General features: G+C 38.2%; 2 protein-coding genes and 1 long non-coding RNA gene across 3 annotated transcripts in view; 2 read left to right on the forward strand and 1 right to left on the reverse strand.

Moving 5' to 3' along the window:
- The window catches only part of LOC143521171 (uncharacterized), a 37,983-nt gene extending 35,159 nt beyond the window's left edge, over nucleotides 1–2,824 (reverse strand). The window contains exons 1-2 of the long non-coding RNA XR_013132682.1: nucleotides 2,556–2,824; nucleotides 234–399 (exon numbers count right to left, since the gene is read on the reverse strand). This is a non-coding gene — a long non-coding RNA (uncharacterized LOC143521171). The remainder of the gene's footprint in view (nucleotides 1–233; nucleotides 400–2,555) is intronic.
- eif2s2 (eukaryotic translation initiation factor 2, subunit 2 beta) lies at nucleotides 2,105–6,494 on the forward strand. The gene is made up of 9 exons (XM_077013749.1): nucleotides 2,105–2,269; nucleotides 2,989–3,163; nucleotides 4,308–4,414; nucleotides 4,556–4,682; nucleotides 4,784–4,884; nucleotides 5,140–5,288; nucleotides 5,477–5,533; nucleotides 5,676–5,761; nucleotides 6,011–6,494. The coding sequence occupies exons 1-9, from the start codon at nucleotides 2,255–2,257 to the stop codon at nucleotides 6,184–6,186; spliced, it is 993 nt and encodes a 330-aa protein (XP_076869864.1). The 5' UTR covers nucleotides 2,105–2,254; the 3' UTR covers nucleotides 6,187–6,494.
- A 4,014-nt stretch (nucleotides 6,495–10,508) lies between these two features.
- Nucleotides 10,509–19,603, forward strand: LOC143521169 (uncharacterized). Its single transcript, XM_077013751.1, has 4 exons — nucleotides 10,509–16,099; nucleotides 17,196–17,604; nucleotides 18,110–18,269; nucleotides 19,142–19,603. Exons 1-4 carry the CDS (start codon nucleotides 16,044–16,046, stop codon nucleotides 19,312–19,314), a joined length of 798 nt encoding a protein of 265 aa, XP_076869866.1. The 5' UTR covers nucleotides 10,509–16,043; the 3' UTR covers nucleotides 19,315–19,603.
- The last annotated feature ends 3,393 nt before the right edge of the window (nucleotides 19,604–22,996 follow it).

Consider the following 22,996-nt stretch of genomic DNA (forward strand, 5'->3'; position numbering starts at 1 on the left):
AGAACAGAATATAAACATAACCAACACAAGCTGCTTTAGGAGCTAACTATTAGTAGGCAAGTTAGATTAGCATGTTAGCACGTTGTGGTTAATTTCAAGGTAAAGTTAAGCAGGCAGTCAGCTATCAGCCGTGCTAGCTAGCTCAGTGGAATAACTTCTCAACCGCTATGCGTTCTCCTGTTTAAAATAACCAAGAGGAAAACATGTCAACTTGCCATTACGCCTGCACTTACCACTTTATTTGAAGGATTTTCTTTCACTGTCTTGAATTCTCGTGGTCCTCTCTGCTTCGCTGCTCCGTAGCAACGGCCGTTTGGCGCAAAATACAAATTGCTGATAGCCACGCCCCCCTATGTTCCGATTGGCTGTTTCCCAGAGCCAATCGTATGTCATGCTGCCCTGAGAAGATATTTCAATAAATAAAACTCCAACGTGCTCGTCAGTACCTGAGGACACAATGGTGCATTTATGTTGCCTCGAAAAAAAAAGAAATCAATAAGGAATAAAAAGTATGTTGCCTCTGTAAATACGTTAGAATAAAGAATAGATACTGGAAAACAAAACACCCAATTTAACCATGGTATTTGCCGCAAAAAGGCTAGAGGAGATGCACCGTAAATTCGCCCGCAAATTAAACCCAGAGGCGGTCTTTGCATAGAGGCGTTGCTAGGCAATTGCCTTGGGCCCCTCCCACAGTAGGCCCCCCTTGTCTAGCTAAAGCCTGGTTCACACTACACGACTTTTCAGTCGTCAGGTTTTTGTGCCGTTCGCACTACACGACTGGTTGTGCTGTAATCGCAAGTCTTTCAGTTGTTGTGGCTTTCACACTACATGACTGATCGGCGACGCGGGCTCATTAAACGACTGGGGAATCGCCGACTCATCTGGCTGCCGTCCAAAAACACGAGAACACGAAAACGAAACTCTCACGAGAACCAGCAACACCACGTAGAAGAAAAAAACAATGTACATGTACTCAACATTTTCGTTATTATTATTATTTTTACCGTTTAACCACTCCATAGTCCCAAATTGCCAGAATTATTTCATCTCTCCGTTGCAGTGAACATATATATAGTCAATCGCACTATTTCTCCAGTGCTGTCACAATAACTTAAACACAGTGTTGTAGTAAAGTTGTATGAAGCTAGACGCTGCTGTTGACTCACAGTCGCCGACTAGGCTTGATATTAAACATGCTAGATCTCTACGACGGCTCGGCGAGCGTCTTTCAGCAGTTCACACTACACGACTGAGCGATTGCCGAGTGATCGCCGATTTGCCCCCGACCACAGTTTCTGTCGGCGATCTACAAAAACAGTCGGCGACTGAAAAACCAGCCTAAAATCGTGTAGTGTGAACCTGAACTTATTTCTCGCATATTAATGTTGATGGCCCCCCTAGCTAAATTCGCCTTGAGCCCCCAAATTGCTAAGTCCGCCACTGATTAAACCCGATGCACGTTGAATCTCCCGGTGCAGTCGAATCGCAGACATGTGTGCCGAATCACCAATGTGAATCGGTGAATCTCCCCATCCCTAATAGGCAGCATTTGGCTTCTATGCTATTCCTAAATTGAAGCAGCTGTTGGAGGATATTAGAAAAGCTCGCTAGAAGCTTACAAATCAAAGTTTAAAAATTCCTATTTGGCCAAGTTTTTGGCTCAGTTTTATGTCAGTTCTTTGTAGCATTGCACCTCATTTGTGGAACTGCATATATTTTTTTCAATTTGTAATTTTATTTTATTATATTTCTATTGATATTTCATATGATTCATTTAAACTCTATACTATATTTTATTAATCTGTTAAATTTCTTCACATTTTAGTTTTTAATTATTAAATTTCAGTTTTAATAAATAATCTAACATTTTTACTATATTTCTTTGCTTTCCAGAGGTAATAGTTGTAAGCTTTTTCAATTCTTATATGAATCGCTTACAATTGCCGTTGAGTATGAAAGAATTATTTTATATCAAAGCTTTATTTAAAAATGTTAGCGTTCTCTTATATTCTTGCCCGATGCTCCATGTTTTAGTCCTGAGGAATGGACACTAAATAAGAAGACATGGTTTGCTTCACGTCTGTTACCGACACTACAATTCCCACAATGCAGTGCAGTAGATAACGCACCGCGGTCACCCTAACGGGAGTGAGCCGTATTTCAGAAAAAGGTGGACTGTGTTTAGAAGTGTTTTACACAGCTAGCTAGATAGTTATATTTTCTTTGTGGAGTAATTATATCAATATAAAATATGTCAGGAGACGAGGTATGTAAACAAACATTACAATATATATTTGGTTTACGAAAACGGTTATGTAGTTGGAATATGAAGACGGGGCCTATTTAGAAGGCTGTTGGCTGCGCTGGGTTGAGATTCAACACATGTGCACTACCAGCTCGCTGTGTTGAAATGCTGTTGACTAGCTAAATCAAGATTTATATGTTCATCATTTTCTCTGACTAACATTGCATACTCGATATCTCTTTTTATCGTAAAATTGTATTAATCAAATCTGACATGAACACTTTTTCTTTGTCAAGATGAACTATACCTATGCAGTCAGGCGCATATCAGACTCGCTGGTGTAGGCGGCCTAGGTAGTCACGTCTGTGAAGTTGACCAAGATCACTCCAGTCTACCCAGTGATTTGCAGATTCAGCTATTTTGAAGTATTTTGTGTGAATTCGCAATTAACGCTTTTATGTCATCCGAAACAATCTAATGTTCGTGAATTAACTGACGTTAGCTAGGTAGGCTATCAAGTTGGCTAAGTAGAGTTTATGGTGTAGTAGACATGGCGCTAGAGGAGAACACTGCACCCTTTACACCGGTGCTGGGATGTGGAATCGAAGAAAATTGCAGGCGTTTTATCCCAGACCTAGATACTGTAGCTTTGTTGCAGAGTGTAAACTTACCCGAACAGTTCCTGGGTGTAACTTTCTCGAAATTATTTCACGTTCTCTAACAGTAATGTCATTTCATAGATGATATTTGACCCCACTATGACAAAAAAGAAGAAAAAGAAGAAGAAGCCTTTCGTGTTGGAGGAAGAAGGAGGAGAGGGAGATGATGGGCTGCAGGTTGAAACAAAAGAGCCAGAAGTGGATGGAGGAGAAGATAAAGATTTTGATGCAGATGAAGATGACGGGAAAAGGAAAGGTAAATAGCACCGTACAATCGTATGCTTTATTTGATCAGAAGGCTTGCAGGAGATATCAGAGGATATGAAAATGGCCTTAATTTTACCTTCATTTTATTATTATAACTTGCCATCATTCTTTCTGCTCTCTAATGATTGCTCCACTCAAAACCCTATATAATTTACATTAATATCATGGGTACATGTCAATTCAATGTTTACTGCAGAGATTTTATAAAATGTTAAAACATATTAAAATCATATATTGTATTTATTTTTAAAAATATGTAGCTCTATATAATGAGTTGCATATTTTGTGTAAGAATCACAGTTTCATATTGCTGTGTTTACTTTAAATATTTCACTTGGTGAAAATGTACACACTCCTTGGCAGTTTTGCTTCAGTATGTTTTGGCCAGGTTAAGATTGATGTGTAGCCTTGGTCACAAATGTAATATGTAATATTTATTAGCCCATGTCAACAGAGAGCATGTTTTTCAAAAAGGGAGCTTAAGGGAAGATTGTGTGATTGGCTGACCATCAATAAAACAGCTTAGAGGCTTCTAAATACTGATGGTTTGAATATAAAAATTCTTAATGATGTAAACAGAACTTTTAGTTAGCATTGCTATGACACAGATTGAACTGTAAATTTAGATTGAATCCTATTTCATATTTATTTAAAAATGACTCTGAATGCAGTCGATATTATTTTCTTCAATTTAAAAGTTCTTGCTAATGTAAAAAATGAAAATGTAAATGTGCCATATTTTGTCAATTGTGATTTTTCACCGCAATCGAAATCTGTGCAGTTAGAACACACACACACACACACACACACACTAGTGATTACTAGGGTGCTGTGGTGCACACATGCCCAGAGCGGTGGGCAGACCTAGCCCGGCGCCCAGGGAGCAGTTGGGGTTAGGTGCCTTGCTCAAGGGCACTTCAGTCATGGCCTCAGGTCTGGGAATTGAACCCACGACCCTCTGGTCACAAGACCGGTTCTCTACCACCAGACCATGACTGCCCGGTTGAATAATCATGAAAAATGTTACCAGTAACTGTATGTTACCAGTAATTGTTAGTGTAGAAGATAATTACTTGTCATACATTCAAACTGATCATATTCTTTTTAGTAATTTATTTTTTATGTTAATGAAGAAACATCAGATGACCTGGATGACCTCAACTTCTTCAACCAAAAGAAAAAGAAAAAGAAATCCAAAAAAGAAAAAATTTTTGACAATGAACTAGAGGAAGGAATAAAGGTCAGTGGATTGCTCACTCCTTTGTCTTCTTATCTTTGTAGGTATCCTAATGGAATAAATGAGTTTGTGAGAGTGACAAAGGAATCTTCATGCTTTGCTAATAGCCAGCTAATTTTTTTTCTTGTTTCTTCATTTCCCAAGGAGCTGAAAATTGAAGCAGAACCATCTGAGACACTAGATGATGATGATTTCTTTCCTGCAAAAAAGAAAAAATCCAAAAAAGTAAAAGATTTTCAGGATGATTCAGACATTCAAAGCAGAGATGATGGTAGGTAGTAGAGATTATTTCATTGGCACACCAGCCATAACTGAATGTACATTGCCACTGCACTTTCAGTGAATTTGCTCATTTGTGATGCAATTTCAAAGGTCTTGAGGATGATGACAGTAAAAACTTGGATGACATTACATTCAGCACTCAGACAGGCCCTGCTTGGACCGGATCGGAGAGAGATTACACATACGATGAGGTAAACATGCTGTTGGAGTTTGATATAATCAACTGCCTAATCCAAATACTTATTTACATAGGTGTTGCTTTTGCAAGATCATTTAAAGTTTTACAGTCACTATAGAGCTTAATATCCTCTTCCTTTGCCACATGGCAATTATGATTAGGTTGTCACATTTTACAGTTTCTTTTTAGTAGAAAATATTATATGACATGATAAAATAATTTCCTTCAGGGACTTGTAGCACACCGTACCGCTCCCATTCTGTTTCAGCTTTTGTGCAGAGTTTTTAACATCATGCGTGAGAAGAATCCAGACATGGTTGCTGGAGAAAAGAGAAAGTTTGTAATGAAGCCCCCTCAGGTTGTCAGAGTTGGGACTAAAAAGACTTCTTTTGTTAATTTCACAGACATCTGCAAACTGTGAGTAAAAATATAAACTCACAACTTTCTCTGAAGTGACAGAAGTTATATATTTCCAAATTTCTTGATAAATTTATTCTGGACCTGCATATGCTTGCATAGAAATGTTTTAACCTAATATGGGGAATAACGAGAGACACTAGCCTAATTCTTTTTCTAACAAGTGTAAATGCTGTCTTGATTTTTAGGTTGCATCGACAGCCCAAGCATCTTTTGGCATTCTTACTGGCTGAGTTGGGTACAAGGTCAGATTTCACTTGGCTTATATATGCCATGAATCATACAAATAAATATTTGTCAGATGTATATTTTTGTTCCCGTGAGTTCTATATATATTTAAACCTTTTCAAAAATATATATCAACAAGTAAATGTTTTCTCTTCTTAGTGGTTCTATAGATGGAAATAATCAGCTCATTATCAAAGGAAGGTTCCAGCAAAAACAGATAGAAAATGTATTACGAAGATACATAAGTGAGTGTTGCTTTTGAAACTATATTTCAAATTTTGGCAGAATTTGTTGGTTTGCTATATTTTAGCAAACCTTTATTAGTAAATTTCTTGCATTTTAATTTCACCAAATTTGTCACTCAGAAATGTAAAACATCCATGTAAGATGTAAAAATCCTGTTCTGTTTTATTATACTCTTTATTTTTCCATAAAACACTGTTAATCTTAACAGTAATAATTAATCTTCATGTGCTGTTTCGCTGTTTTCACAGAGGAATATGTGACGTGCCACACATGTAGGTCTCCTGAAACCATCCTGCAAAAGGACACTCGTCTTTATTTCCTACAGTGTGAGACATGCCATTCTCGCTGTTCTGTTGCAAGTATCAAGACAGGCTTCCAGGCTGTCACAGGCAAAAGAGCACAGCTGCGTGCCAAAGCCAACTAATGCTGGCCGAGGCACGTTGCTCTGTATGTCAAAATTCCATAGCACTCCACACAACTCAATAATTTAAAAAAAGTGTTCATTCGAATCAAATGGAGGTAAGATACCATAAGACATTTGTAAAATAGTTACAGATTGAAGTTTACTTGGAGTGTAAGGGGTGTGCGTGCTTAAAGTTGTGGTGTCTGGTTGTGAAGAACCACATTTAAAGTGAGATGTGATGCAGGATACTGAGTCCTGGACATTTTTATTATCTGTTAAATTTGTTATTGCTGCCTTGTTTGTGCAGAAAAATAAATCAATAAAATGCATACCAGCTGTGTAGATTCAGTATAGTAAACAAAGCACAGTAAGTTAATGAAATCACTACCTTATGTGGGGAAAAAAAACACACTTTGTTTAGAATGCTTGATACATTTTGTGCCCAAAATGTGCAATTGACATTGCAAAGTTGATTATTTCCTCTTACTGATGCACGTAAATTGTTACAAGGAAATTTGTGTCCCCATATTTTCATCACTATAATAGTGAAGGAAATGGTGTTGATGGGCTGCTGCCTAGGATGCATGCCAAGACCAAGTAACTAAAGGGATAAGATATGTTTGTGTGTATCTATGCACACTTTAAGAACACAAGTTGAATTAATAAATGGTTACATAATTCACAGAAACTAAATTATTTTGTAGTATAATGGGCAGTTTGGTCACTTAGAATGTCTGGCGGTCAGATGTTGCAAAATGATGCTTTTGATAGGATCTTTATAAGACTTGGAGAAATGTTCTGAGCTTGTTGGCTCAAATAGTTATACTTAAAAGTGCTAGCCAAATTCATTTGCAGCTACAAAGGTTGAGCATTATTGAACAGACCCAACTATGTCATATGTCCAAGCTTCTGCTCGACCCACATCCACAAACATCTGCATCACTAGATTTGGCTCATTCCCACACAGTCCTCGTCATGGCCTACTAAAAGCGAATAAGAGAAGCACTAATGTAATTATCACTTGACTACAATCATAGACTATGTATTAATGTTATTATTGCATATATAATGTCATATATTGCAATATCAAGTAAAAAGTAAATATTGATGTTTAAAATGCAATATATTTGCCTATTTTTATTGTTATATGATGAAAAAATATTAAACTAGCCTCAGTCTTGGCCTGGTCACACACACATGCCCGTTTTCAGTCTTGAAATACTACAGACTCTTGGTCATGACTTGGACTTGATGTGCCCTGCAGATACAACAGTTGAAAGTGAAGAGTATAACTGATCCAGCATCATTTCTTTAAGGAAATTTTTTGGCATGTAATACCTATAAATGCTGTACAGCTGATTTTATTATTTGTTTTTATCCAGTTGTGCTGGGTTATTGCTAGGAATGTGCTAATTGGGTTGGTTACTTTTATCTTGCTAGATCCAAACTCAAATTCTCATTCTATTGCTTGTTTTATAAAATACATTATCACAAAACATTTACAAATGTTTGGGTGCTAATTTCTAATGAGCAAGCCTGTGGCAAGGGACGACTGAGCAGCATTTAGCAGACTATAGCCCTATCCGGACGGGATTAGTTTTTCAGGGGGACGTCTGTGAAAAATATTTCACCCTTGTACTCAGTGATAAAACTCTTGCATCCGGACAGCAATTGAAAAAACAGGAGGACCCGTGAGTTTTTGGCTTTCTCGGTCACATGACATCGCCTTGTCACGTGATAGCATGTTTAATAATGTCACACTGCCAACTCTGGTGATTCCTTTTTAACTTTTAACTTTACTACTGTTCAGTTCAGCATTTAAGATCTCCGTTTAAGTTAAGCTATTTTGTTAAACCAATACAGAAAACACATTATAAAAAATCGCTAATGAATGTAAATAGCTAAATAAATCCGTTAAATAAAATAAAATAAATCCATTAAAAAATCCAGTAAATCCATTTTCGCTCGCCGCTGTGTTTACGTGGATCTCCGTGAAAACGCGCGCCCAACATGTAACTACGGTGCGTGGCAGTGGACATATAGCTGTTTTATTAAACGCGAGGTGATGTCTGCATGTATAAACTCAGACATGTGGATCCGGACGGGACTAAAATTACCAGACGACCACGGAGTACAGCGAAAAACAGTAGGTAATTCCGCCTGTAATTTTCTCTGAGGACGTCTGAGAAAAACACGGACATGCTCGTTCCGGACGGGATTAAAATCACAGAGGACCCCCGTAAAAGAGAAAATTACCCCAGGACCCCCTGAGAAACTAATCCCGTCCGGATAGGGCTATTGCCTAAACTACAGGAATCCAGGCCAGTTCTATAGAATTGATACTGTCATACACTGTAAAGTACAAGGACAAGAAGTGGTAATTTAAGTACTCAACAAACAGGCGAGTCTTCAAATACAGATTTGAAGGGACTGCAGTCCGAACAGTTCTACCATCTCAGAGCCAGGACTGAGAATGGTCTTGAGGTTTGTCTCACGTGAGACTTTAAGCATGGCATTTCGAGCTGAGCCATACTTGATAGTCAGAGTGCTCAAGATCAGGCTTATCTGTTGTAGCATAACTAATAGGAAGGGCCAGAGGGTGACCACTGTCCTGAGGGCTCTCTGAGATACTGCATTCCACATCAGTGAACACATATTGGGTGGCTGATTGCATCAATACCTCAGATTGAAAACAAATGCTTCCTACATGTGAATGGCATAAACCAGCATGTCATACATTCATATCTAAAACAGATTTGATCTTGAATGTATACATGGGCATATAAATAAAATGAAACCAATACAACAAACAGTACAGTACACTGAGTGCAATGGTCATAACCAGGGTTAAAGACCAACCAGAGACAGACCTGAAACACATACATTAAGAAGGACAATAAAAATACACAGGCATGACCCATAACCAAGTAACAAGGGAGGAGATGTCAAACACAATGACACACCAATAAGACAGAATTGGGGAGGAGGCCATGACAGTAAAAGGAATAACTGAATGGAGCGAAATAAAGATTAAGTGGCCACAGCTAAAAATAAGTCATTTATGTTGTAATGTGTATGTTTGACCAAATGATGGTCACTCTAGATATGATGCTTGATGACATCCATGCCCAATCAGTTGGTAAACTTTCCAATTGTATCCTGAATGAATCTCTCTGCTGTCCCCATCTCCAGATTTGTTCCATACTTTTTTGTGACCCTTTCTTGTGACCTTGTATACTACACCTTCTTGTGGCAGGTATTGTTTGTGTAATACAAAACCTCCAACTCTATGTTTCTGAGTAACAGCAAAATTTGTACACTACATCCAGTGTTTCCAGTGTTATCAAGAAGGATGTAAGTATGGTAACAATCATAATCCCTGTGTTTGTTAGGAAATCCAGAATAACAGGGAAAGTAAGATGATCAGAAAATAGTACATGGATAGGTTTGTCTATTCAGAGTACATTCTCATTCTGTTGTGCCCAAAGCTTTCTGAGTTTAGCCATTTGACAGCATGATCTTTTCATTATATGGATTTCATTCTTCTGGAGGACTCCCACCAAGTCTCCGGACTAAGATCATGTGTGTTCCTAGTCAACAATAGCCTGAACATAGTAGGACTTTGAAGAGATAGCAATAAAGAGGTAGGTTGAATGCTTTGCTGTGGAAGTTAAGACTGGCCAGAGTTCTTTTAAATTCTGCCTTATTGGAGTTACACAGATCATGTGATGTTGGATGGCTTGTTCTGTAAGACATTTGGGGGGGGGGGGGGGGATATTTTTGTGTTGCAGACCACTCCAAACACAGCAGTGAAACGGACATAACTCCAGCTTGTTTGACACACACAACAGCAGTGGTCCTGAGGTCAAATTGTGCAAACATGGGCTGCAAGCAAAATTTCTCCTGTAATGAATGAAATGGCAAGTCAATATTGATGCAAGGAAGTAATTTAACTGGGTGATGAGGTTTATTTACTTGAAAGACTTTTTTCTTTGTAGTATAGTAAAGAATGCTATGAAAACAAAGTCTGTTTTAACGTGAGCACTTGAATTATGAAATAAGAGCTGTTGTTTTTTTTCTTCTTTTAATGGATTAGAGGGAGGCTTTTTGAAATGGTAATGCTAACCTTACCAGATATGGTTTACAGGTGCATTCATAGTTCCCCTTTTGCTTAATTTGATATAATTCCACACAACATGACAATATGTGGGGTTGTAAGAATTCATTGCGATTCATAAGATTTACAAACAAAGTGGTAACAAACATTTTTGTGAAGATTTAAAGTGTAAAAGTAAAGGTAATACTGAAATTATTAAAATTGTGGATGTGGTTTAAAACAAAAACCCTTGCATGGCTGACATTATGATTAAGACATTATGATGTGTGCATTTTATGGATAGAGGCCTTATCTGACCAAGGTCCCAGTAGCAACTTCTATGCATTATACTTACATTATATGCAGGATAAAAACCTTTAGTAAACTATAACAAATTAAAGATTTTCCTAGATTTCCTATTCATGTTCCAGGACATGTTTTCAGATAATTAATAAAGACTTAGTCATAGCAAGGGAAACGCTAAACTATGTAATGCAAAGGAACTCCAGAACTACATAAGGGGAAACTATGAACACATAAGAGTTATGTTCAAAACTAGTAATGTGTGGATCTACTGATAATTACATAAGCCATTTAATTGAAGACAGTTTGGGAATGTTCAAGCGTAAACCAACTCCTTAGCTAGTTTCCCTAATTTACTAAATTACCACCACTTTGTCATCAATTCCAGTTCAAAACCAAGTAGATAGTATGACCTACAGTATATAGCTCAAAAGGCCATCACTCGTCATAATCGTTAACGAAAACGAACGAAAAAACGAAAACTAATATTGAAAAAACATTTTCGCTAAATGAAATAAATAATAACGGTAATTAAAAGAAAAAAACGACAAGTAACTAACTATATTACATGTTTAGAAAACTAACTAAAACGTACTGAAATTATATATAGGATACCCTTCGTTTTCGTGTTTGTCAGTTTATTTATAAGTCTTGTGAACTGATATGAGATTGATTTTTTTCACTAGAAGTTTCCCAGCCAGCATGTTCAAGTGGGCCCCACATGGGATTTACCTGGGTTTATAGGGCTTAAGATGGGCTTGGGCTCAAAGTGGGCAAATATGTGGGCTATGACTGGGTACCACTTGGGCTTCCTATTCAAAGTGTGTAGTTTTATATGGGACAGCCCACTTGGGTCTCCAGTGGGCAATTGCGTGGGCTATGTTTGGGCACTGCTTGGGCAACCCATGAAACTAGCTTTTAACTAACTGGGTTTCACATGGGCTTTCCCAGGTAGGTTTATTGTGGGCACGGACGTAATTTTGGGGGGGGACGGGGGGGACATGTCCCCCCCACTTTTTCAAAAGCCGGCCTTGGTCCCCCCCAGTTTTTACGGTTAAAACCAAATATTTAAATAGCGACGAATCTATGTCCCCCCCACTTTTGAAATCAAAATTACGTCCATGATTGTGGGCTATCTGATGGGTTTTGGTTGGGTCCCACATGGGAAAACATTAAGTGTGGTTGGGCTAACCGTTGGCATAGCTGGATTTTAGACAGCCTAAAATGTTTTTTATACTTTGTAAAAACTAACATTAAATCAATGAAAAGCACTTTTTAGCATTTTTACACGACTGTAAAGTTTTAATTAACTTGGAGAGAGAGAGAGAGTGTGTGTGTGTGTGTGAGTGAGTGAGTGAGATTCCCTCCTGCGCTTTTTTCTTTCTTCAGTTGACAGACCGTCTCCCTCAGACAGAGCGTACATTTTACAGGTAAATGTTTGTGTTACTATTTCCAAAAAGAAATTAATATTATTTGGTATATTACGTAGAACTTAACGGTATAAGATTCTTCCGTGGACAGGAGTTGCTTAATGGGTTTACTAAGTATTAGCTGACAGTCCCAGATAGCGTTTATTAAATGTTCCTAGCTAGCTAGGGTGGTAGTTTTTGCTTTAGCTCTGCAAGCAAGTTCACTTTGAAATAATGTTATCTACCTTTGGAATTTCGGATATAGTAGCCTTCGTGAGTTACTTTTGACAGTTTCTAAATGTAGGTTAAAGATACTTAGCTACCTAGCCTGCTAGTTTATGACCATATTTGCTTGGTATCGTTGGCATTAGCTGAAAATTCATCTAGCTGGTTACCCTTTCTGACTTTGGCCAACATGAACAAACTAAAATGTCTGGTAAATTTTGCAAGTTATGTTTGAAAAAAGTATCCTTTCAAACAATGTTATTTAAAAAATTCGTTAGTAGGGCCACATGCATCATGGCTTGCCTTTAGAAAATTGCGAAAATTATCGGATGAAAAACGGCAAGAAAAAACACGTTTTACACCTGTTATCAAACGTTCCACCATTCATTTTAATAGGGAGGGCTAACATTTTAAATCTCAATTCTATACCTCAGATCGACTCCAAAAATACATAGCACAGGTCTCAAAGCCAAGACCTACAAAACACAGTTTGAACAGAGACAGTCTGCACGTTAAGTTAGTGTTGCCACCTGTCCCGGTTTCCCCGGGCTGTCCCGGTTTTCCTTCTGTTTAATATTCGGTCCCGGCAAAAAAAATAAAATTCATTTAATATCCCGGTTTTCACTAGGTTAGTTCAAACGACTATTTAGACTGTTTCTGCTGCTGTTTTTAGACTGTCTTTTTTCTCGCTGTGTCCGTTTTACACAACCCGGTAACATTTTACGTTCGCCAAACGTAAATTGGGGATAACAATATAGTGCTTTTCGAGCACTATAATTAGGTGTACCCTTGGGGGTACCATCTCAGTGACAATTTTGTACCTTTTTATTCGAGTGTAGCGACTCATAGATTCTCATTACTTTTAACACAGTTCATGAGCAGTGTTATATTTTACGTAACTTCTAAATAATTTGTAAATAAAGCTATATATTTTTTTGGATTAACATGTATACTGTCGCTATTTTGTTAATGTTGAAAGAATACAAACCCCAAATGTCTGTCAGAATAGATTTACACATGTTACAAACATATTTATGCATAAGAATTGCAGTAATAATAAGTGATTAAGTGATTTTAATATATTATGTAATTATATGCAACTGTAACAAATGGTGTGCATATGTTGTTAGTTTTTTGTTTGTTTTTTATTTGCCAGCGGCAATGGAAGATGTCTTAATGTGTTGTTCACGGACCAAGCGTAGAAAGATCAGAGCTAAAGTTGAAGAACATTTGAAAGCTCTTGACTGTCAGTCTGGTTCTGAAAGTGAGAGCATCACACCTGAAAAACAGATATCCAGGGCAGATGAACAGCACCAAATCACCAGAACTGAAAATTTTGAAAGTGTTGTTGTATCTGCAGATGTCCCTCCTGAACTGGATCAACCCATTGTACATACTCTCAAAGATGTCTGCAGTCTTGAGTGCAATATTTCAGACTCTGAAAGTCATCTGAGGAGTCAGTTAACAGAATGGGTTACTGCCCATAATATTTCACACAGTGCCTTGTCTGATTTGCTTAAAATTCTTAGACAGACAGGCCTGGACCTCCCAAAAGACCCAAGGACTTGAAGAGACATGAAGTCAAACATATTGCAGGAGGATCCTATTATCATTTTGGTTTGGCCAGTGCAATTGCTTCTGAATTGATGCATCATGAACTTCACAAACTGCCCGATTCATTATCGTTTCACATAAATATTGACGGACTACCATTATTTAAAAGCTCCAATGTGCAGCTGTGGCCCATACTTGGAAAGCTCAGTAGTGTGCCAAAAAGCCATCCTTTTTTGATTGGCTTATATTCAGGAGTCTCCAAGCCATCTTCTGTTCAGGAATATTTGCAAGCATTTATAGATGATGTAAAATCTGCCTGTCTTACTGGCTTGGATTTTAATGGGAAGCATTTCTCAATTGCTGTACCCACTGCTTTTGTTTGTGATGCACCTGCTAGGGCATATATTAAATGCATCAAGGGACATACAGGGTACTACTCATGTGAACGTTGTACTCAGAAAGGAGTTTACATTAATGGTAGAATGAGCTATCCTGAAATTTCTGCACCACTAAGATCAGATAGGCAGTTTGCCGAAATGGAAGACCAAGAGCACCATACAGCTGTGTCTCCACTGATTGATCTTGGGATAGGTTTAGTAACCACATTTGTGCTTGATTATATGCATTTAATCTGTTTAGGAGTGGTTAGAAAACTAATATATTTGTGGCTGAAAGGTCCGTTGAGATGCAGAGTGTCTGTTGGTCTTCTTAACGTTATTTCAGAACAAATGAAATTTGCACGACAGCACTTCCCAAGGACATTTTGCAGAAGACCCAGATCTTTATTAGAAGTTGCACAATGGAAAGCCACTGAATTTAGGCAGTTTTTGCTTTATACTGGCCCTGTTGTATTATGTAATAACTTACCAAACGATAAGTATCTGAACTTCTTAGTGTTGTCTGTGTCAGTAAGGATCCTTCTTAGCCCCACACTTTGTGTACAATATTGTGACTATTCGGAAAACCTCCTGAAATATTTTGTTGAGAATTTTTCTCATTTATATGGACAAGAATTTGTGGTGTACAATGTACACTCTTTGATTCACTTGGCTCAGGATGCCAGAAGATTTGGCTCTCTAGATAATGTGTCATGTTTTCCTTATGAGAACTTCTTGGGTAAACTAAAAAAAATGGTGAAGCGTCCTCAAAATCCTGTTCAACAGATTGTTCGGCGCGTAAATGAGAGACACAAAGTCCGCAGGAGGACATGCACAGATGCAAACGAAAAACATTACAGATGTCATCCCACTGGACCTGTACCATCAGGTTATGAGAACTGCTTGCAGTACAAGGATTATAGAGACAAAGACACATTTATCTCTTGTTCAGCAGGAAACAACTGTTTTGAGCACAGTGGAAGAGTTGCACTTGTTAAAAACATTCTACAGTCTCCATCTGGAACAACATATGTTGTATGTCAATATTTTGACAAATACAAACCATTTTTTAACCACCCTTTGGATTCCTCATGTCTTGGGATCAAAATGGTATCGGGACTCACTGATCAGCTGCAAGTTCTTTCTGTAACTGACGTCACCAGAAAAATTATTCTTTTACCATTTCGAGATTGTTTTGTTGCCTTGCCTTTGCTTCATGACTGTTAAATCACTTTCCCCTGCACTTTTTTGACTTACTATTGTTCCTTCTGCCAGCTGCATATTGCTAAACACTGCAATGCAGACGTTTGCAGTTGTTGAATTCAGAGAAGGAGGAACAGTTGCCATTATTCCAAACAAGTGGCTTCATGGACCAGAAAAAAATGAATGCTACTGGCCAGTTGGACACAAAGATGTCAACAAAGCTGTCAGGGACTGTACCAACCCTCAGGAAAACTGGGAGAGGTATCATATTCGTGTTTTGGGAGAGGCAGGTAAGTATGTTTTGAGGCTACTTACTTGCCTAATTCTTTTCATTTAATCTAGCATCTCTTAACATTATGGTTCAAAATCATGTCCATGTTTTTAACCACCATTGTAAAGTAAAGTAAGTAAAGTAAAATACATTTATATAGCACTTTTCACAGGCACAAGCCACAAAGTGCTTTACAATGGAAAATAAAATAAAATAAATCAAAGACACAAAAACACACACTATAAAACAGAAATAAAATACAGTGTACAAGGTCAACGGCTGCAACCTCCACCACTAACTAAACGCCTGCGTAAAAAGGAAAGTCTTTAGCTGTTTTTTAAAAGTATCTACAGTGTCAGCTGATCTTAAATGTGGAGAAAGTGTGTTCCACAGTAGTAGTGAGCTATACACAAGCCAGGGAGAAACTCAAGAAAGCAGAGATGACATCAGATCTTCAGACAGATTCAGAGGCTGAGAGAGGACCACGGAGAAGAAGGCAAGTTGGCTTTTTTCTCTCTCATACTATATATCCCACATAATGCACAGAAACATTAGAGACATCAACATATTGTTTAACTGTTCTGCTATATGAGTTACAATTAAGTAACTTCGCAGAACAGTAGGGTCATTTTGATGTGCCTTTATATTTTTTTAGTGCATAATATTGCACTGATTTTTGTGCCCTTTATGCTTTTCTTTGTTGAGCCACTTCATCATAATTACAGATCCATTGTGTTTTTTTTAATCAGGGTTTATTTATTGTTTTCATATCATCATAGATCCATTGAGTTTGCCAAATTTTTAGTTAGAGCATTGTAAGCATGCATTGCATGCCTGGTTAGTGAAGGTGAGTGGACACTGTGGTGTGGAAAGGCATTGGCTGGAAAAGTGTGTGATAAATCTTTAGGCCATACTGTGGGATAGGCCAACACGATGCTGGGGAAACAATGGTCATTGTGTAATATTTTGTGATATATACTCCGATATGTTATATGAAACAAATACTCTCTAATCACCTTCCTGTGTTTATGACAAATAAAATATTGCAGTGATGCTGGTGAGTAATAAGGAAACAGCTGAACGTGTGTGTGTTTGCTGAACTCTTTGTGTTGCACAGATCACAGTTGTTTCATTTCAGTTGTGTCTGTGTTAATAACGATGAATAATTAATTTTCCTTCACAGGACGCACTAGAACGGAACCTAAAGTTAAGCAAAGAGTCTCAAAGTTTAATTGAATGCAACGAACAAACTGGCTAAAGTGTTTGGGAAATGTAATCTAAAACTGGGGGGCGGAGACGCTCTCAGAATATTAATAACTCTGTTTAGCGTGCTATAATTTAGTTTTTTACATTGGTAATAGGAGCTGCCTGGATAAAATTTTTTGCATTATTTTGATTGTGTTTATAGTGTAGCTGAGCACATATGATTGCTTGGTAACAGGCATAGTAGTTAATTGGTGATCTGGATTGAGTGAATTAAGATATTCTAACTATATAAATCAGAGTAAATTGTGTATTCCTACTGTGGGTTATTGCAATTAAAACCGCTTTCAAATGTCAAGGTTTACTGACCATTTTCTGTTCAACAATAGAAAAAGGAAGCTATCCAGCTCAGAATCTGAAGAAGACACAAGTGAAGTCTTTAAACCACCACCTCAGCCACCTAGGAAGCTTCTCTCTGCCCTTACACAAAGAGATGATACAAGGCCTTCTCCCATGACTCCACTTCGAACCCCACTGCAGACATCAAGGGATACACCTCTTGTTGAAACATCACATATGAGACATGATGGTTTGATTGTCAGAGTTCTTACGATACTTGAAGATATAAAAGAAACACTGAATGTACATGGAAGAATGCTACAGACTCTTCTTAGGCAGCAGGACAAGACATACTCTACTCCCACACTACCAGAGGGTGCAGCTTTTCCACTAAAAACTGTCGATGATGTCCTAGCAGTGGAACAAGAATTAGAGGATCAGGAATTTCTGAAGAATGTGGTAAGAAATATTTTAAAATATTTTCTTTAAAGTTTCTGATTAAATGTTCTCCATAATGCTTCAAATCCAATTTGGGGATAGATGGAAGTAAGAAATTAGACTAATGAATAATGTGTTGATAGAAATGCATGTGAATTAAACATTGAGTAATAAATTGTTTTTGATATGATGAAAATGTGATCAAATTAAAACAAATCTGATTTCATAAAATGTTAACCATGTTTTATAATTCATCACTGAGGGTTTTTTTGTATGAAGATGTTAAATATTCTTCCTTAAAAGAAAGTTGAAAAATTTATGAAAATGCATAAATGTTGACATTAAAGTTAATATTTTATCAAGTCTGCATAGTTTAAATCAACAGTTAATTTTATTAGATCAAATAGATCACTCATTTTTTAATTGTGTGCATTTTTATGAACTATTTCTTTATATTTTTAACCGCATCATCAGTAATTTTTGTTACTTACACTTTTTTCTTTTTTTTCTCCCCTCTTCTTCCCAGGTTTGTGTCCTGAGTGAAATAGGTGGCCGAACTGTTGACGAAGCAACAAGAAGAATGATGGCTTTTCTCATGGCAAATGAACTGGCTTGTCAGTACAATTTTGTTGGGCGACACGGGAAGAGGCAGTTCCAAGGTCTTCGTCTGTTTGAAGTGTTTTATGGTAAGAAGTACTGTAATATGGGTCTGTCAGTCAGTCCTAGAGAACCTCCTGTCCTGCACATTTGAGTGATTTCTTGCTCTAAAGCATCCAATTCAGGGAGGGGTTTATTAAGGGGCAGATATATTTGATGGATCTGGTGTGTTTTTTTTTTTTTTTTATGTAACCTTGGTTACACTGCCAAGCCAACTATTATAGAGAGCAAAAATAGTCCCAATATCACTAGTATTGTTACACTTTGCCTTTCATGAAAACGTCCTGAATTTAGATTTGGTTAGGTCTGCATAATATAATCATATTTGATCTGTAAACATTAGGTCCCAGTCCTCTGGAGCACAAATCTCACAGTAAAGTTCTCACAGTTGCTGCATCAGCACATCCGACTGTAAATGGTAGCGCTGTCGAACTTGTGGTAGAAGCATGGTTGGCATGTCTATTAGTTCTTCCAGCTTGGATAAAAGGCAGAGGTGCGTCACGCATCGCATCGAGTTAGAAATAATGATATTAACATTTTAAATCACAAACTGCAGCAGTGTGTAGCATTTTTAGAAGGTAACAAAGCGGTTTAAATGTCTGCATTTTTCATTGAAACGTGTTTTTTTATTCTTTGAAGGTTTGCAGAGTGAAATTATTTAATTTTAGATAGTGGTGTCAATTCCAGGTTCAGAGATTAAAAGTCCTCACCAGGATTTTGCTCAAGCTTGCTAGATTTTCTAATTAGCAATCCAGGTAAAATTAGTGGAATCAACACAATCCAGGAAGCCTGAGCAAAATCCTGGTGAGGACTTTTAATCTCTGAACCTGGAATTGACACCTCTAACTTTAGAATGCTAACCCTTTCTCTTCCTTCTTCTATTTTTGTCTTTCTCAACAAGGTGCCCTTAAGAGGAATGCATTAACCCACAACATAAACAGAAAGGATGCAGAAAGGGCAGTTTCTAAGTGGTTCAGTGGTGCTCGTGATCGTGGAGGTAATCGTGCCATTAGAGCACAGCGCAGAAATTTTGTTGAGCACAGAAATTCTGAAAACGGTAATGACAATCCTTGAAAAGATCATATGGACAGTATGTAGAACGATGTGTTTTATGTCATCTGTGTTTGAGAAAAGAATTTAGTTATAGGAAGAACAGTTATAGGAATGTAGAATGTTTTATAGAGTTTTGAGAGTCGTTGAACAATGCTTAAAGGTAAAAACCTAAATGATTTTGGTGTTAAAAATGAAATGTTACTTCTGAAATATTTATTGGAGTATTTGCGCTGTGTTGGGCTTTTTAAACAATGTTAATACTTCTTTTAAGTGTTATTTCTTAACCAGTGTTTTGCTGTTTATAATAAATATGTTTAAAGCAAAAATGTATTTGTACTATGTATTGTATTGTAATGTATTATAGATATTAAATATCTATAGTTTTATGAGTATGACTACATTCTGGAAATGTTTGCTTATTACACCATGAATTAGTACCAGTTCAGTTTGCCCAAGATTGTCCCATTTGTAGTACACCTGTGTGAAATTGAACTGTGCTGCCCATACAGGCCCATTCTGTCCACTTTAATTCCACACTTATACCCATCTGTACCTACAGTGGACACATATGCAACACATTTGGGTTCCAAAAGAAGGGCCCATATAAACCTGACTTATGCTACCCATTATGGTCCCTTACTGTATCTATCTTGTACCCGTCATTAACCCAAATGGGCTGCTGCATAAGGGGCCCTCAGGGGGACCGAGTACAAAAAGAGGAGGGCTTCAGAATGGGCTACCCTGATGGGGCCCATTATACAGAGCACATAAGGGCCCCAGGTGTCCTCAGCCCTATTTGCCCATGAAGGGCCCAGCCTGTGCCGATCTTGCACCCATATAAAACCCACTTGGGTTCTAAATGAAGGGCCCATATGAACCCAACATATCCTACCCATTAGGGTCCCACACTGTACCCATTTTAAACCTGTCATTAACCCATATGGGCTGCTGCTCCTGGGGCCCACATGGAGACTGAGGACAAAATGTGTTGGGTCCGAAATGGGTAACCTTGTTGGGGCCCATCATTTAGCCCATCATAAACCCCACATGGGGCCCATATAAATTTGCTGGATGGGTTTATATTAGCTGACAGAAGCGTACGACACATCGTGGTCCGTCACGTCTCTTGTTTAGAGCTCCTGCTTGCCATGCTAGCTGCAAAATTACCACAACAAAGTTGTGGAGAAAACGGCGAGTCCTGTATGGGATTTTAAAAATATGACTACACGTCTTGTACAGGTGAAACAGGTGATAAAAATATATGAAGTAATTATCAAGAGGAAAATCCCACGAATCTCAAAGCTCACACAATAGGGCTAACTGCCAGTACCTTGACAAGCTAGCCTCTGAGTAGCTCCACCGAAAGAGAAGCACCATCCCGGCTGGGTAGCACCGGGAAGGAGAACCATAATGGACCGTTTTCACCAGTAATCAAATAGCTGCTAGTTAAGCTGGGCGTACACTGTACGATATTTTAAATCGTGTACTCAGCTCCAGCTCAAACTGTACGACTAAATTGCAGGGTTTAAAAATTCACAGCTCACGATTCATATACTCACACTATACGACCCGACGCTCTCATGCGATCTCACGAGGAGCGATTTGAATTTCAAACATGTTTGATATTCTTGCGACGCTGCGATTTCTGATCGGGAGTTGGTCGTGAGGTGTGAATCGCTCCTCGTTTACCTGTGTAAACTATACGATGCACGACACGCGATTGAGCCGAAACTTGGCCCGATCGAAAAAGAGTCGCACGAGTGAAAAATCGGCTGAAAATGGGCCAAAAATCGCAGTGTACGCCCAGCTTTAGTTAATACTCAGGAAAAGCGCAAGCGGGCGGATGCACTAGTTAACGTGTTGAGACTGGATGTCAACACGACTGTGTGACTCGATTGCCTTCAAAAAGTTTGGCTTTTCACACGAACCAAAATAGGGTTACACTCCTATGTTCGTGTCTGTTCTAGTCTGGCAATTTTCAACAGCAATATTACACATTTTGCACTTAAGGCTTCTATCTTGTGGACTGTTGGTTTAAAATGGTATCTTTTGATGAGTTTTTATGACACAATATTTACTTTGGACTTTTTGAATCCTGCACCTGACAAATAACCCAAAATATAAAAAAAATAACTAAAAAACTAGAACTAATGAAAACTAAACTAAAACTAAGCTTTAAAAAAATAATTAAAACTAATAAAAACTAGCAAACATGCTCTAAAAACGAATTAAAACTGTCGTGTATTCACATCAATAAATACCACGTAGATTGAGTCAATGTCTTGTCTTCATTTGCTGACTGTACAACCGTTGTCGAACATGAGAAAAGCCCGCCAACGCGGATCTGGTCACTGCGCAGCTCAACACGTCACTCTGCGCAGATGCACACTGATTGTTTACAACCTTGACATTTGATATCTAAATCACAACACAGGTTAACTCTTAATGAACAATATGTATTAAATCAGGGTGTATTACTATACACAACACTCCTCCCCTAAAATCAGAAAGCCATTTCTTACATTAAAAGAACACCTTTTAACAGCTTCCTCTTTAACTTTAACTCTTTTTTTTTTTGTTTTACAAGACAAACCTCTGTTCCTACAGATTTAATCTGTCAGGGGGCTTTACCTGACGCTTTGGCCTGTCACTTAATGAGCTGGCCTCATTGGCTTGAGCATGCACAACAGATTCCTTTTTGGACAAATTGCGAGAACCCCTTTTATCAATTTCTGTTCTTGGTCCTTCGTGATTATCTGACTCTTGAGGACCTTTCCAGACCCGTCATTCCTGGAGTATTTACAATGTCACATGACACCTGGTTAGCCCCTTGTGGGTCATCGAACGTAAGTACAGTGTCCGATGCCTCTCGTACAGCAGTATAGATTTCTGTACTGATTAACTGATTTACATGCCTCTTGCAGATTTTTCCATACACCTTCACCAAGTAAGTAACAGGACCCAGCACTTTTACTATGCTGCCTGGTAGCCACTTAACACTCTCCCCTCCCCTGTAGTTTCGAACCAACACCTTTTGCTTGGGTAGAAAGCGCCGATCATACTTCAAACTACCAGCCTGTTTTCTCTGCATGGCATCTTGTTTCTGCTGCATACCCTCAGTAAAACTAGGTTTAATGAGAGATAACCTGGTTCTAAATTCACGTCTGAGGAACAACTCTGCTGGAGTCTTTTCTGTGGTACAGTGGGGTGTACTTCTATAACAAAAAAGAAAATTATGAATGCAGTGTTGGAGACTCATACTACCAGTTTGCTTTCTCCAGTGCTCTTCAAATTTTGCACTAAACGCTCTGCAGCTCCATTTGAAGCTGGATGATAAGCGGAACTCTTGATATGTTTTACCCCATTGTTGTGCAAGAACATTTGAAATTCTTTCGATGTAAATTGGGGTCCGTTATCCGAAACTACTTCTAGAGGAAGACCCCAAGTAGCAAAATACCCTCTTAGCACCTCTATGGTCTTATCTGCAGTAGTGCTAGACATTATGGCAATCTCAGGCCAGCGAGAGTAACTGTCAGTAACCACTAGAAAATAATGCTTTCCTTTTTGTGCAAAATCCAAATGGATCCTTTGCCATGGCCTGTTAGGCCAGTTCCAATGATGAACAGGAGCTTTAGCCGGCTGATTTCTGCCTAGCTGACATAACTGACAGGTACTGACGCAAGCCTGTATGTCTGCATCCAAA

This window comes from Brachyhypopomus gauderio, chromosome 8, assembly GCF_052324685.1.
Source record: "Brachyhypopomus gauderio isolate BG-103 chromosome 8, BGAUD_0.2, whole genome shotgun sequence".
Taxonomy (NCBI): Eukaryota; Metazoa; Chordata; class Actinopteri; order Gymnotiformes; family Hypopomidae; genus Brachyhypopomus; species Brachyhypopomus gauderio.

Excerpts from the sequence above, each read along its gene's own strand:
- eif2s2 (XM_077013749.1), top strand. Across the intron at positions 4,885-5,139 it reads GAGATTACACATACGATGAG|CTTTTGTGCAGAGTTTTTAA; the intron begins GTAAACATGCTG and ends ATTCTGTTTCAG. Across the intron at positions 5,534-5,675 it reads CTGGCTGAGTTGGGTACAAG|TGGTTCTATAGATGGAAATA; the intron begins GTCAGATTTCAC and ends TTCTCTTCTTAG.
- LOC143521169 (XM_077013751.1), top strand. The coding sequence starts at position 16,044 with ATGACATCAGATCTTCAGACAGATTCAGAGGCTGAGAGAGGACCACGG. Across the intron at positions 16,100-17,195 it reads AGAGGACCACGGAGAAGAAG|AAAAAGGAAGCTATCCAGCT; the intron begins GCAAGTTGGCTT and ends GTTCAACAATAG. Across the intron at positions 18,270-19,141 it reads TCTGTTTGAAGTGTTTTATG|GTGCCCTTAAGAGGAATGCA; the intron begins GTAAGAAGTACT and ends TTTCTCAACAAG.